This window comes from Moschus berezovskii, chromosome 6 (assembly GCF_049115385.1).
Source record: "Moschus berezovskii isolate FMDL1 chromosome 6, NW_MosBer_1.0, whole genome shotgun sequence".
Classification (NCBI taxonomy): Eukaryota; Metazoa; Chordata; class Mammalia; order Artiodactyla; family Moschidae; genus Moschus; species Moschus berezovskii.
The window spans coordinates 98875224-98889404 of NC_142465.1; the positions used below are offsets into that span (position 1 = coordinate 98875224).

At 40.2% G+C, this 14181-nt stretch overlaps 1 protein-coding gene across 1 annotated transcript in view; it reads right to left on the reverse strand.

The window, feature by feature from the left end:
• Positions 1–8552: 8552 nt before the first annotated feature.
• Positions 8553–14181, reverse strand: part of DERA (deoxyribose-phosphate aldolase) — a 119066-nt gene continuing 113437 nt past the window's right edge. Inside the window, exons 8-9 of the mRNA XM_055394916.2 lie at positions 12161–12310; positions 8553–9066 (exon numbers count right to left, since the gene is read on the reverse strand). Coding sequence (XP_055250891.2) covers positions 9010–9066; positions 12161–12310 — 207 coding nt within the window. The 3' untranslated portion in view covers positions 8553–9009. The remainder of the gene's footprint in view (positions 9067–12160; positions 12311–14181) is intronic.

Below are 14181 nucleotides of genomic sequence, written 5' to 3' on the forward strand. Positions count from 1 at the left end.
GATAAATACATCTTTCATTGTAGAACAGGAAAAATGTTTCCATATAGCAGACAAAAATTGGGCCAAGCATACTGCTATAAACTTGAAAACAAACAAAAAGACCAAACTAAAGCTACCATATCTATAAAGAAAGAGCTCATATCAAATACACAAGAGCTCAGGGAATCTGCGGTAAGATAATGGGAAATGAAATATGATTTGAAAGAACCCAGGAAACAATAATTCACTGACAGCAACCAGATTTCACCAAAAACATGGAAAGAAACAAGAGTGTCAGAAATAAACAAAAAGAAGAAATGGAAATTTCAAAGTAGAAAAAAAGAAACTTAAAAGAACTAGAAAAAAATAGTAGCAAGACAGGACAGATTAAAGAGGTCTCAAATAGGAAAAGGAGTACGTCAAGGCTGTATATTGTCACCCTGCTTATTTAACTTATATGCAGAGTATATTATGAGAAAGTTGGAATCAAGGTTGCTGGGAGAAATATCAATAACCTCAGATATGCAGATGACACCACCCTTATGGCAGAAAGTAAAGAAGAACTAAAGAGCTTCTTGATGAAAGTGAAAGAGGAGAGTGAAAAAGTTGGCTCAAAGCTCAACATTCAGAAAACTGAGAACTTGGCAGCCAGTCCCATCACTTCATGGCAAATAGATGGGGAAACAGTGGAAACAGTGGCTGACTTTATTTTTCTGAGCTCCAAAATCACTGCAGATGGTGACTGCAGCCATGAAATTAAAAGACGCTTACTCCTTGGAAGGAAAGTTATGACCAACCTAGACAGCATATTAAAAAGCAGAGACATTACTTTGCCAATCAAGGTCCGTCTAGTCAAGGCTATGGTTTTTCCAGTGGTCATGTATGGATGTCAGAGTCGGACTGTGAAGAAAGCTGAGCGCCAAAGAATTGATGCTTTTGAACTGTGGTGTTGGAGAAGACGCTTGAGAATCCCTTGGACTGCAAGGAGATCCAACCAGTCCATTCTAAAGGAGATCAATCCTCGGTGTTCATTGGAAGGACTGATGCTAAAGCTGAAGCTCCAATACTTTGGTCACCTCATGTGAAGAGTTGACTCATTGGAAAAGACTCTGATGCTGGGAGGGATTGGGGGCAGGAGGAGAAGGGGACGACAGAGGATGAGATGGCTGGATGTCATCACCGACTCGATGGACATGAATTTGAGTAAACTCTGGGAGCTGGTGATGAACAGGGAGGCCTGCTGTCCTGCGATTCATGGGGTCGCAAAGAGTTGGACACAACTGAGCCACTGAACTGAACTTAACTGAACTCATGCAGTAACTCAGTATCCTGATGAAGATGTAAAACAAACAATATAGGAAAAAAGCTAAAGATATACTTCAAAGTAAGTTTCTAGAAATACATCATAAACCTACAGACTGAGAGGGCATGCTGAATTACAGGAAAATTTGACACAAAACATTCAACACTGTTTTAGTAAAGTTACTAAATTGAAAGAAAAAAAAACAAACGTGCATTACGGCAAAAAGTTTGAGTCAGAATGTTACTTTCTACAGTAATGTTTAACGTCAGAAGACATTGGAGAAGTGGTACAAAGCCCTAGGGGATATAAACTGCATGGTTTAAGAACTGTACACAAAGAGTCATCAAAGCATAACAAAAGTGAACATTTTTGAACTTGAAAACCTCAGGAAACATTCCCTAAGCCCTTCCCCAAGAAACTGCTACAAGCCAAATGTTGAAGAGCAAACAGATAAACGGAATACTGGTCCTAAGTATTGACCTCATTACACTGTAGGACTAAAACTAAGACAATTTTTGGAGATCATGGTCACAGAATAGAATTTAAATATTAATGATGTAGAAACAATACAGCCAAGGTCTGGTGGGAAAAAGGACAGATGGTGGATAGAAATGTCAACCTGATGATTTTCTCGTCTGGTAGAGCAGAGGATTGAAAGATGATTGAAGCTGATAAATCAATAACAGAACTATAAGTACATTTCAAAATCTAAATATGAATGGAAAATTATGTAATCAAGAGTCAGGTGACTCTGGGAGAAAGTGGCAAACACTAATTTTACCATTACTCATGGCAGGAAGTCAATAGACAGCTGCCTAAAGAAATGTAAGTTTAAGCATTTTGGGGAAGAAACACTGTCATGTATTGCTGGTGAGAAAGTATAAAAGGATACCATAGGATATTTCTAGACTGTTTTATGGGACCAAGAGACAAGGGGCAACTTTGCAGAGTTTAGCTTTGGGGACTGACTAGAAGTGAATGGAGCTTCCCTGGTGGTTCAGTGGTAAAGAATCCACCTGCCAATGCAGGAGACTTGGATTTGATCCTTGGGTTGGGAAGATCCCCTGGAGAGGGAAATGGCAGTATTCTTGCCCGGGAAATCACATGGACAGAGGAACCTGGCAAGCTACCATCCATAGAATCACTAAAGAGTTGAACGTGACTTAGAGACGAAACAAAGACGTGAAAATAGAGTTGAGAGGAAAGACCATAAACCATCTTTCCAGCATCAACTTGTTATATTATTGTGGACAACTATTATGACTGGTGACCATCCAACACCTTTTGAATACTATCTTGCCACCTCCTCACAAAAGGTCAAAGCTGTTGGCCCAGCTTCCTTTACAGCTAGGAAAGGAATGTGACAGAGGCTCCAACAACCAGACACAACTACACAGGGGTTTGATACCCAAGAGAGCATCTTTGGCACTGGGATAAATGAGCATTTCAGCTTTCAGGGGTGGCAAAGACAGAGGTTCTGGGTTCAAGTGCCCAGAGATACTAAGAATAAGTCACCCATGGAGCAGATCTTAAGATTCTGGGTGCTACTCAGAGCTTGCTGTCTCTGTGCCTATCTGGTTTTCCTAGATATTCTGTAAGGCAGGGGTCCCCAACCTCTGGGCAGTGGAGTAGTAACTTTAGTCACATTAGTGGTGGCATTAGATTAAAAATAAAGTGCACAATAAATGTAATGCACTTGAATCATCCCGAAACCATCCCCTCCACCTCTGGTCAATAGAAAAATTCCTCGAAATCAGTCCCTGGTGCCAAAAAGGTTGGGGATCGCTGCTGTAAAGTACTCAGTATGCTTTTAAAATAAATTTATTTTATGCTTAAGCTAGGTAGGAGGTATTTCCGTTATTTGCAACTAAGAACCATGCTTGACTATGTATAGTACCAGCAGAACACATATTTGAAAAGAAAAAAACAGATTTTAAGCAGAGACATTGCTTTGCCAACCAAGGTCCGTCTAGTCAAGGCAATGGTTTTTCCCATGGTCATGTATGGATGTGAGAGTTGGACTGTGAAGAAAGCTGATCACCGAAGAATCGATGCTTTTGAACTGTGGTGTTGGAGAAGACTCTTGAGAGTCCCTTATACTGCAAGGAGATCCAACCAGTCCATTCTAAAGGAGATCACTCCTGGATGTTCATTGGAGGGACTGATGCTGAAGCTGAAACTCCAATACTTTGGCCACCTCATGCGACGAGTTGACTCACTGGAAAAGACTCTGATGCTGGGAAAGGTTGGGGGCGGGAGAAGGGGACGACGGAGAATGAGATGGCTGGATGGCATCACCGACTCTATGGACATGAGTTTGAGTGTACTCCGGGAGTTGGTGATGAACAGGGAGGCCTGGCGTGCTGTGATTCATGGGGTCGCGGAGAGTCGGACACGACTGAGCGACTGACTGACTGAAACACGCATTAGCCGATGGCATCACCGACTTGATGGACATGAGTCTGAGTGAACTCCAGGAGTTGGTGATGGACAGGGAGGCCTGGCGTGCTGTGATTCATGGGGTCGCAAAGAGTCGGACACGACTGAGTGACTGAACTGAACCGAACTGAGCCTTGAAAAAGACCGAGAACCTAATGTTTTCATTGGCTCCCAGTCACTTACACAGTAACTTCACACTAAGATACTAAGTATCTGTGAAATGTCCCTCTCCTAGAACATGGTATCTGTTTCAAATATTAAAGAATGGATTCTGTTAAAATACATCTTGGTTTTAAGTGCAATTATCTGAGAATCACCTAAAGTTAAAGCATTCCAAAGAGGTAAATTCAAATACCACCAAGTCTTACTATCTTGGCTTGCTGAAATCCTTTGCAAGATTCTGTGGATGATTCTACACTCATCTAAAATGTTTATGCTAGGCTCCAAAACTTAATTCTAAGCACAAAGTTTGATCCAGGTCACTGCTTACTGTGAAAGGATTAACAGATAATGATATTCCATTCTTCCTTTTGTTCTCCGCTATGAAAAGCAGTAAAAAATACACATTTATCCTGGCATCTTGTGAAAAAGGTCTGCTGCTGAATGGATACATGTACACTGGAATCTAGGTGGTGACTACAGTGGTTCTCAAAATGGGTTCCAGGATCAGAGCATCAACATCACTTGAGAACTTCTTGGAAATGAAAATTATACTGAATTGGAAATTCTCGGGGTGGGGTCCAGAATTCTGTGTTATAAACTCTCCTGGTGTTTGTGTTTTTATGCTAAAGTTTGAAAACCACCTTCTCTGGCAGCACAACGAAACCGCTCCAATCAGAGGAGAATTAAATTCTGAGGATGGAATAGCAAGTTGCACCTTCTCAATTACACATTTCGGAGCATTAAAGGAGTTATTTTCCAGAACTAACTTAACTTCACATGCAGCACAAACTCACTTCTTCTTCACTGAGGAGAAATGAAAAGTTACACCCTTTGGAGCACTAGAAAAAATGTAGGAGGTGAAATCCACTTCTGCATTTGCTTTCCTTATCATGCTCAAGAATCCTGCTTCTCAAAGGAAAATAGATATTTTACAACCACCACCAAATGATCCTTTCCAGGACTCTTGGTTACTAAGATCCCATATGGAATCTTTTCCTGGGACTGTTAGACCTCAATTACTCTTCAATCTTCTCCTTAGGCTAAATAATCCCAGTTCCTTTACCTTTATTTAATACTTTTAAAAAATATTCATCATCCCTTTCAAGCTTTGGAGTAAAACATGACCTCATTTGACTGTTAAATTGAAACGCATTTCCTGTCACTAAACTATAGAAATTAATGTCACAAAACCTAATTCTTATATTCTACCTATGTTTTATAGTACGAGATGTACTTCTTAAAATAAAAAGTCAAACTTGTCCTTTCTAGATATTCTTATCCTTCCTCTTCACCCCATTCCTCTTCCTAAAATAAGTTCAGTTCATGGTAAGGTCACTAAGTATTCTGTATATATTGGATTAAACATTCTGATCCTCATTTGCCCTATTAAATAAGAACTGACCAGATGGATATTCTTCTGACTCTCTCTCCTGAGCAGGGTTTAGTTAATTAAAAATGATTATTTTTACTACGTATTTTATATATCAGCCAGATGTTACCTGTGGTCATTTCTGGAAAGGATCATTTGGTGGCAGTTATAAAATAGACATTTTCCTTTGGGAAGCGAGACTCTTGAGCCCAATCAGGAAAACTAATGGAGAAACGGATTTCACTTCATACCTTTTTCCTGGTGCCCAAACAGGATAACTTTTCATTTTCTTTGAAAGTAGGATCTATTAAAATTCTGTCTTCTTGTAACTTTGCAGTCTGGCCCTACTTATGTTGTAGCCAAAAAGGGTCAGTTGATTCAGGAAGAAAAATTAATGCTGGTTTCCGTCTGTACCAGAAGTGTAAATTGACTTTTCCAAAGAAACTGACCTGGTTTCTCTAGATCTGGTTTAAGACATATATAGGTAGGACACAGCAACTGTTCTGCTCAATCAGGACAGGGACTCCATTGTGTCACTGTCATGATGGCCTTCCAGATAGACTGGTTAACAGTTTCTCTTTTTGCACAGGTCTCCTTAGAAGCTACAGTTAATGCAAACTAATTTGCCTAAATTTCCCATTAGTGCTAAAATACTCCAGAATGAGGAAAAGATACTGTAATTACAAATCTGTTTTGCGGTTACACTGTCATTTGCTCTTCATTTGCAGACAAGCTAGAATCTAAACAAATGCCCCCTCTTTTTTCTTAAAAGCAAAACAAACAAAAATACTTTCTTTTTTTAAAAAAAAAACATCAATTCTTGAGTTCACTCAAAATTCTGAAAGTCTAACAGATTAAACAAGCCACACTAGGGACTTCCCTGGTGGTCCAGTGGTTAAAGTCTTCACCTTCCAATGCAGGGGAGGTGGGTTCGATACCTGGTTGGGGAGCTAAGTAAGATTTCACATGCTTCACAGACAAGAAACTAAAACAGAAGCAATACTGTAGCAAATTCAATGAAGACTTTAAAATGGTCCATGTCAAAATATTTTTTAAGAGAAAAATAACCACACTATCACTTGGTTTAGATTTAGAGGGTTGGTCTTCTCTACAACACCATTTAGATGACTAGAGACAAATGTGAATCTTTCAAAAGTTTGACATTCACATGATGACAAACATAATCATTTAGTATGGCAGAGTGTATGAACAAGCAAGAAATATTTAATTCCAAAGCCCTGGCTACATCTTGTAAAGTATCTCATGGCATGAGCTGGATCTATTAATAGGTTCTGGGCTCAGTTCTGATTTTCTACATCATCTTGCAATACTGACTTTCCCACTTGAGGTTTTTGTTTTTTTTCTCTCTCATTAAAACATAGAACTAGATATTCTCTAAAGTCTTCTTAAGTCCCTAAGTGATACAATGGGTTGTTTGTTTAAAAATATCTTTCAGGCTTAAATTCTGCTTTCTTGAATCACTACAACAATTTTTACAGAGGAAGGGGTAAGGGTAGGGTAGGAGTTGCTTTCATTAACTTACGAGCTTTAAATACAGAACACAGTGACTCATCTTCTGATTGTATAAAGTATCTGCTCCCTGTGTCCTGAAGTACACAAATCTGCTTGCAGTAAATCACAGTCACCTCAGAAATGATCTCTTCCTCTTATGTTTTTATGGCAATCCACATTTACTAGTGTTTTCCTACTGAAGTCCTCTGCAGTACATTTGATTTCAAGAGCCAGACATTCCCGATGAAGGGGCTGACAGTCCCCAGAATAAATTGTCCTCCCAAATATATGATTACTTACCTTTAGATCAGGCCATGCTCATCAGCCTCTAATAAGTTTGAGGGACTCACCAGTCTTAATTTCCTATGTGAATCTATAATTGTCCACAGAGGTCAATTTCAGCGGATACCTCATATAAATTAGAATTGAAGATAATGATGCCTATTCACTTGATCAACTGAAATGACCAGCTGGGTTTAATGGGAGGAAAACAGAAACCCCTGTGAAACTGGAATAGCTTCAAAGGTGAGGGAATGTAATTATTTTTCTGCAAAGTTTCTTCTCCAAAGGTGACTGGCCATTGTGCTGGTGGGCATGTGGACCAGCATGTTATGACGGTGGAAATGGCATTCAGAGCCACTGACCACATCCAGAGGCATAAGTCAAAAGTTTGCTCTCTGCCAAGCTGTGGGGAAAAGCAGAATTTCTTCTCCACTCTTATTTTTCATCATTTCATTCACAGTTGGAGAGGTGCTTTGAGTGACGTGCCTAATTGACTTCTGAGAGGCAAATTCTAATTTAGGTTGCTGCAAAAGTGTTTTTCTCTTTGTAGACATAAACCATTATCTTAGATGTGTTACCATTATCTTTAGGGTAATATAATTTGAGGTCTGAACGAATCTTGGTATCACCTGCACCAACTCCTTTAAGCTTACAGATGAAGAAACTGAGGCTCAGCCACGTGAACCGACAGGACTAAGGTCACAAAGCTAGAAAGAGGAAGAGGCGGGGTTAGAATTCAGCAGATGAAAAGACAAAACCAAAACCGACTCCCAGTCCAGTGTTCTCCACTTATGAGTAGCTGCTGAGAAAGACAATGAGTAAACAAACCAGTAGCCCCCAAAGCAGATTACTGTTCCCCACAGCTGATTGGGGGCTCTGGCTATGTGTCTCTGAGGGCCGGGGGACAGTTTTACGTACTTGTGGTGACAGCATAGACTCAGGAGCCATACTGCCTGCCTGGGATTGATTCTTGACTCTGCTAATTCTGAGTTCTGTGACCTTCGGCAAGTTGCTTAAGCTCGCTGTTCCTCAGTCCCTCATCTGTATAAAAGGATGATAACATCAGTACTGACTGTTGGGAGGATTCAAAACCTTATTATACTAACCTTACTATACCAAGAGATTAAATAAACGCTAAAATAAATTGATATACATAAGGAGCTTCACACATACTAAGTACTATGTTAGGGTCTGCTGTTTCTTTCCTATTCACTCTACCAGGAAAAAGTTTCAGAATATAAGACATCAGTGGTACTTGTTAATAATGTACACAGGTGCTTTATCTAGATAAAGACACAAGGACTCTCCTAGAGAGACTTAGACAGTCATGGATAAAATCTCTTTTCAAGTTTAATAGATTAACTTTTCAATATGTATTACTACAATTTAAAGTTTTTTTTAATAAACAATAGGAATTTTTTCATTAAAAATATTAATGATATTCATAATTTCATATAAAATGACAGATATTTCATTAGCAAAACAATTAGTAAAAGAGCATATCTGTTGCGAAAATTAAAGACGAATTATCATGGCAGGAAACTCATGCTGAATGATAAGGAAATTAGTCCTGAAGTAGTTTGGAAGAGCAAGAGAAGTTTGGGGTGCCTCATTTTCTTTTGCCACATCATGGTTCTTGGGCAAGTCAATATTTGCTCCCTTAGAATTTAACATTATCAAAAAGCTATCATTAACATTTTACTCAGAGTTCTTAAGAGAAAACCTTTGCAAAATTAACCCTGGTGATCGAGTAATTCAGATCATTTCAGATATGCCTGAAATGGGCACCATGTGTAGATTAGTTGGCTTTTTTCCATTCATTCTTTAAGCTAAATTCAATGGAAATTTTAAGGGGGGAGAAAAAGTTATCTATCCCTCCATTTTTTAATTAAATAACTTTAGCAATCACATAGATAATTTTTACACATTGTTGCAAAGGACGTTTTTGGAATTTGTTGATGATTTAAGACATGGGGAGGTCATGGTAGGCTGCGTATCTTCCAGTCACGTGATGGTAAATCTGTGGGGAAAGCAGAGTTTAGTCATCAGTTATTACATTCCTATTCATATAAATTAATAATTATACTATTACATAATGATTTTAGTTAATATTTCATTATGAAGCCCCACTATTATGTACTTCAGCAGAATCTCCTTCCAACTTTACTTTAGGTGGAAGTTTGCTTGGAAGAAGGCAGGTGGAGTATGATGAGGTCAATGAGCTGAGTTTTCATCTCTTTGTTCTCACAGTCCAATAAATGCCTTTTTAAAAACAAAAATTGAAGTTGACTTACAATGCTGTGTTAGCTTCAGGCACACAGCAAAATGATTTATATATATATATATACACACACACAAATATATTCTTTTTCAGATTATTTTCCATTATTGGATATTACAAGATACTGAATATAGTTCCCTGTGCTATACAGTAAATACTAGTTTCTAATCCATTTCATGTATAGTAGTTTGTATCTGCTAATCCCAAACTCATAAGTTACCCCACCTCCCCTTTCCCCTTTAGAAACCATAAAGTTTGTTTTCTAAGTTGTGAGACTATTTCTCTTGTAAATAGGTTCATTTATATTATTTTCTTAGATTCCACATAAAGTGATTTCATAAAATATTTGTCCTTCTCTATCTGACCTACTTCACCAAGTATAATAATCTCCCAGTCCACCCACATTGCTTCAAATAGCATTATTTCATGCTTTTTTAATGGCGGAGCAATATTCTATTGCATATTAAATATATATATATATATATATGTACATCTTCTTTGTCCATTCCTCTGTCAATAGACATTTAGGTTGCTTCCATGCCCTGGCTACTGTAAATAGGACTGCTATGAACATCAGTGTGCACCTATGTTTTTGAATGAGTGTTTTCTCTGGATATAATGCCCAGGAGTGGGATTGCTAGATCATATGGTAGCTCTATGTTTACTTTTTTAAGGAAACTCCACAGTGTTTTCCACAGGCTATACCAATTTACACTCCCACCAACAGTGTGGGAGGGTTCCCTTTACTCCACACCTTCTCCAGCATTCATCTGTCGATTTCTTGATGATGGCCACTTTTATAATGGCAAGAATACACAGAAGAACTATACAAAAAAGATCTTCATGATCCAGATAATCACGATGGTGTGATCACTCACCTAGAGCCAGACATCCTGGAATGTGAAGTCAAGTGGGCTTTAGAAAGCATCACTACGAACAAAGCTAGTGGATGATGGAATTCCAGTTGAACTATTTCAAATCCTAAAAGATGATGCTGTGAAAGTGCTGCACTCAATATGCCAGCAAATTTGGAAAACTCAGCAGTGGCCACAGGACTGGAAAAGGTCAGTTTCATTACACTCACAAAGAAATGCAAGGTCAAAGAATGCTCAAACTATCGCACAACTGCACTCATCTCACAAGCAAGTAAAGTCATGCTCAAAATTCCCCAAGCCAGGCTTCAGCAATACGTGAACTGTGAACTTCCAGATGTTCAAACTGGTTTTAGAAAAGGCAAAGGAACCAGAGATCAAATTGCCAACATCCGCTGGATCATGGAAAAAGCAAGAGAGTTCCAGAAAAACATCTATTTCTGCTTTATTACCTATGCCAAAGTCTTTGACTGTGTGGATCACCATAAATTGTGGAAAATTCTGAAAGAGATGGGAATACCAGACCACCTGACCTGCCTCTTAAGAAATCTGTATGCTAGTCAGGAAGCAACAGTTAGAACTGGACATGGAACAACAGACTAGCTCCAAATAGGAAAAGGGGTACATCAAGGGTGTATATTGTCACCCTGCTTATTTAACTTCTATGCAGAGTACATCATGAGAAACGCTGGGCTGGAAGAAGCACAGGCTGGAATCAAGATTGCTGGGAGAAATACCAATAACCTCATATACGCAGATGACACCACCCTTACAGCAGAAAGTGAAGAACTAAAGAGCCTCTTGATGAAAGTGAAAGAGGAGAGTGGAAAAGTTGGTTTAAAGCTCAACATTCAGAAAACTAAGATCATACTATCTGGTCCCATCACTTCATGGCAAATAGATGGGAAAACAGTGGAAACAGTGGCAGACTTTATTTTGGGGGGCTCCAAAATCACTGCAAATGGTGACTGCAGCCATGAAATTAAAAGACACTTACTCCTTGGAAGGAAAGTTATGACCAATCTAGATAGCATATTAAAAAGCAGAGACATTACTTTGCCAACAAAGGTCCATTTAGTCAAGGCTATGGTTTTTCCAGTAGTCATGTATGGATGTCAGAGTTGGACTATAAAGAAAGCTGAGTGCCAAAGAACTGATGCTTTTGAACTGTGGTGCTGGAGAAGACTTGAGAGTCCCTAGGACTGCAAGGAGAGCCAACCAGTCCATCCTAAGGGAAATCAGTCCTGGGTATTCATTGGAAGGACTGATGCTGAAGCTGAAACTCCAATACTATGGTCAACTGAAGTGAAGAACTGACTCATTTGAAAAGACTCTGATGCTGGCAAAGATTGAAGTCGGGAGGAGAAGGGGACAATAGAGTATGAGATGGTTGGATGGCATCACCGACTCAATGGACATGAGTTTGAGTAAACGCTGGGATTGGTGATGGACAGGGAGGCCTGTTGTGCTGCAGTCCATGGGGTCGCAAAAAGTCAGACACAATTGAGTGACTGAACTGAGCTGAACTGATTCTGACCACTGTGATGTGATACCTCACTGTAGCTTTGATTTCATTTCTCTAATGATTAGAGACATGAGAAATGATTAGAGAAATTTGAGAAATGACCTCATTTCTCTAGTGATGTTGAGCACCTTTTCATTTGCCCGTTGTCCCTGTGGGGTCGCTAAGGGTCGGACACGATGGAGCGACTTCACTTTCACTTTCACACATTGGAGAAGGAAATGGCAACCCACTCCAGTGTTCCTGCCTGGAGAATCCCAGGGACAGGGGATCCTGGTGGGCTTCCATCTATGGGGTCACACAGAGTCGGACACGACTGAAGTGACTTAGCAGCAGCAGCAGCAGCCATCGGTAAGTCCTCTTTAAAAAAGTGACTTTTTATTTCTTTCTTAAAAATACTTGTGAGGTGTTCCAAGGTCAGCGGGCTGCTGCTCCTCACCTGCCTCTCGATGTCGGCAAGCAGAGTGCTGGCACCTATTCGAAAGAGTTCAGGCTTCATCCACTCATCTCCCAGCTCCTCCTTTATGAGAGAGAGCCACACAAGGGAGTCCTTCGCGCTGCGGATGCCTCCGGCTGGTTTAAAGCCTACCTGAAAGGGGACAGGGGAAAGAGAACAATGCTTAGTATTGTTACCTCGTTGCTTTAAAAACCGGTCTTGCGTTAATACAGCGTCTCCATCCTCTCTCTTCTAAAGCCTATTTCACTTCCCCCAGCACTCAGAGCACTGACTCAGGCCCATTCACAGGACAAAATGACTTTTCCAAGATTAATGGGAAGAATGTCACGGCTTCCAAGGAGACACTAATGAGAGTTAATAACCCTCATTAACATTTCACTTGCTGGAAAGTCATAAGCCTTAACCATCTAGACTATAGCTGTGAACCTGGGATAAACAAGAGAAGTGTCAATAAACAGGAAAGTATAACACAAGCCAGGGGAAATGCACACCTTGTGGCCCTGCAATCTGAGCTGCAAAAGATACAGTCGTGGGTTTAAAATGAAAAGAAAGACTCCGTGAGGCCGTACTAACCAAACCACAGCAACCACCAAGGACAGGTGACAGCTATTTTAATCAACTTAACTACAGGGACTTTTAAGTTGTCAGTAGACCGAGCTGCATAAAACAGCCAAACAGCTAAATAAGCACAGGAGAAAAAGACAGTGTAGGGGCCCTTCACACCTCAGCAGTCTCTGAAGGTGACCACCAATAGCACAATTCAGCTAGTATCTGATGTTTACAAATGATGTCCCTGAGTCCATTTGAAAAGGATAGATGTGTCCTATATACAGTAAAACCTGCTTATCTAGAAATACTTTTCTTAAGAACTTGACTATCCGATAGAGTAAATACCCAAAGCCCAAGGACTGAAGCTCACACATCTGACCACTCAAGAGTTTAGTTGCTCTGCTGGGGAGCACCAGCGAGGGGGAGTGTCAGGGGGGTGGTTGTTGCTAACAGAATGCCAGAGAAGGGACACAATAAGTATATGGTCAATTATCAGCCTATAAAAAAATGAATAAACAGAAACCTCAATTAGGGACTTCCCTAGTGGTCCTGTCATTAAAAATCTGCCTTCTAAAGCAGGGGACATGGTTTTGATCCCTCAACCTAAGATCCCACATCCTGCGTTTTTGCAACTACTGAGCCCATTTGCCACAAAGAAAGATGCCCCATGCTGCAACTAAGACCCAATGCAGCCAAATAAATTTTAAAAAAAGAAAGAAAAGGAAACCTCAATTAAATAGAGTTGGAGGCTCTTACTTCGGGATAACAGGAAGAAGAGAGACTCTTCTTTCCCGGCAAGGACTCAGTCCGTGAATAGTCCCAGACTCCTTGTTTACTACACCTCCCATCTTCCTTTTCCTCTCAAGCATTCTTCTTCCCTTGCCCTGCAGGGAGTTGCATGTGGCTCGCCATGTTCACTGATCCCCAGTAAATCCATCTTTGCTGGAGAAATAGCTGGCAGTCTACTTGCTTTAGGTCAACAAACCCAAGCTAGAAACTTCTAGCTAAACTGGCCTCCCCCATTTTCCTCACCACACCGCACCCAATGACCAACAGTCAAGTCTCACCAAGCCCACCCTCTGAATCCCTCTCCATACACACACACGCTTTCCTCTCTGTTCCACTGGTTTAGTTCAGACCCTCGTCAGTCATCACAGGAACATCGGCAGAAGTCCCCTCACTGGTTTCCCTGTCACATGTCACACAGCTAAGCAACAGCCACACAGAGATTCTAACTACATCTGCCTATCACTCTGGAGCCCAGGTGACCTTGTAAGGGTAAGGGGAGGTGAGGGTGGGAGAGGTAAGTGGAGTGAAGCTCTTTATTGAGATAAGGCAAAAAAAAAAAAAATCAGTGAGCGGATATTAGCATACATGTTAATCATAGGAGCATTTTCTGTCATTTAGGCAGTACTGCACACAGATTTTGCTATATAATTCTGTTGTATCACCAA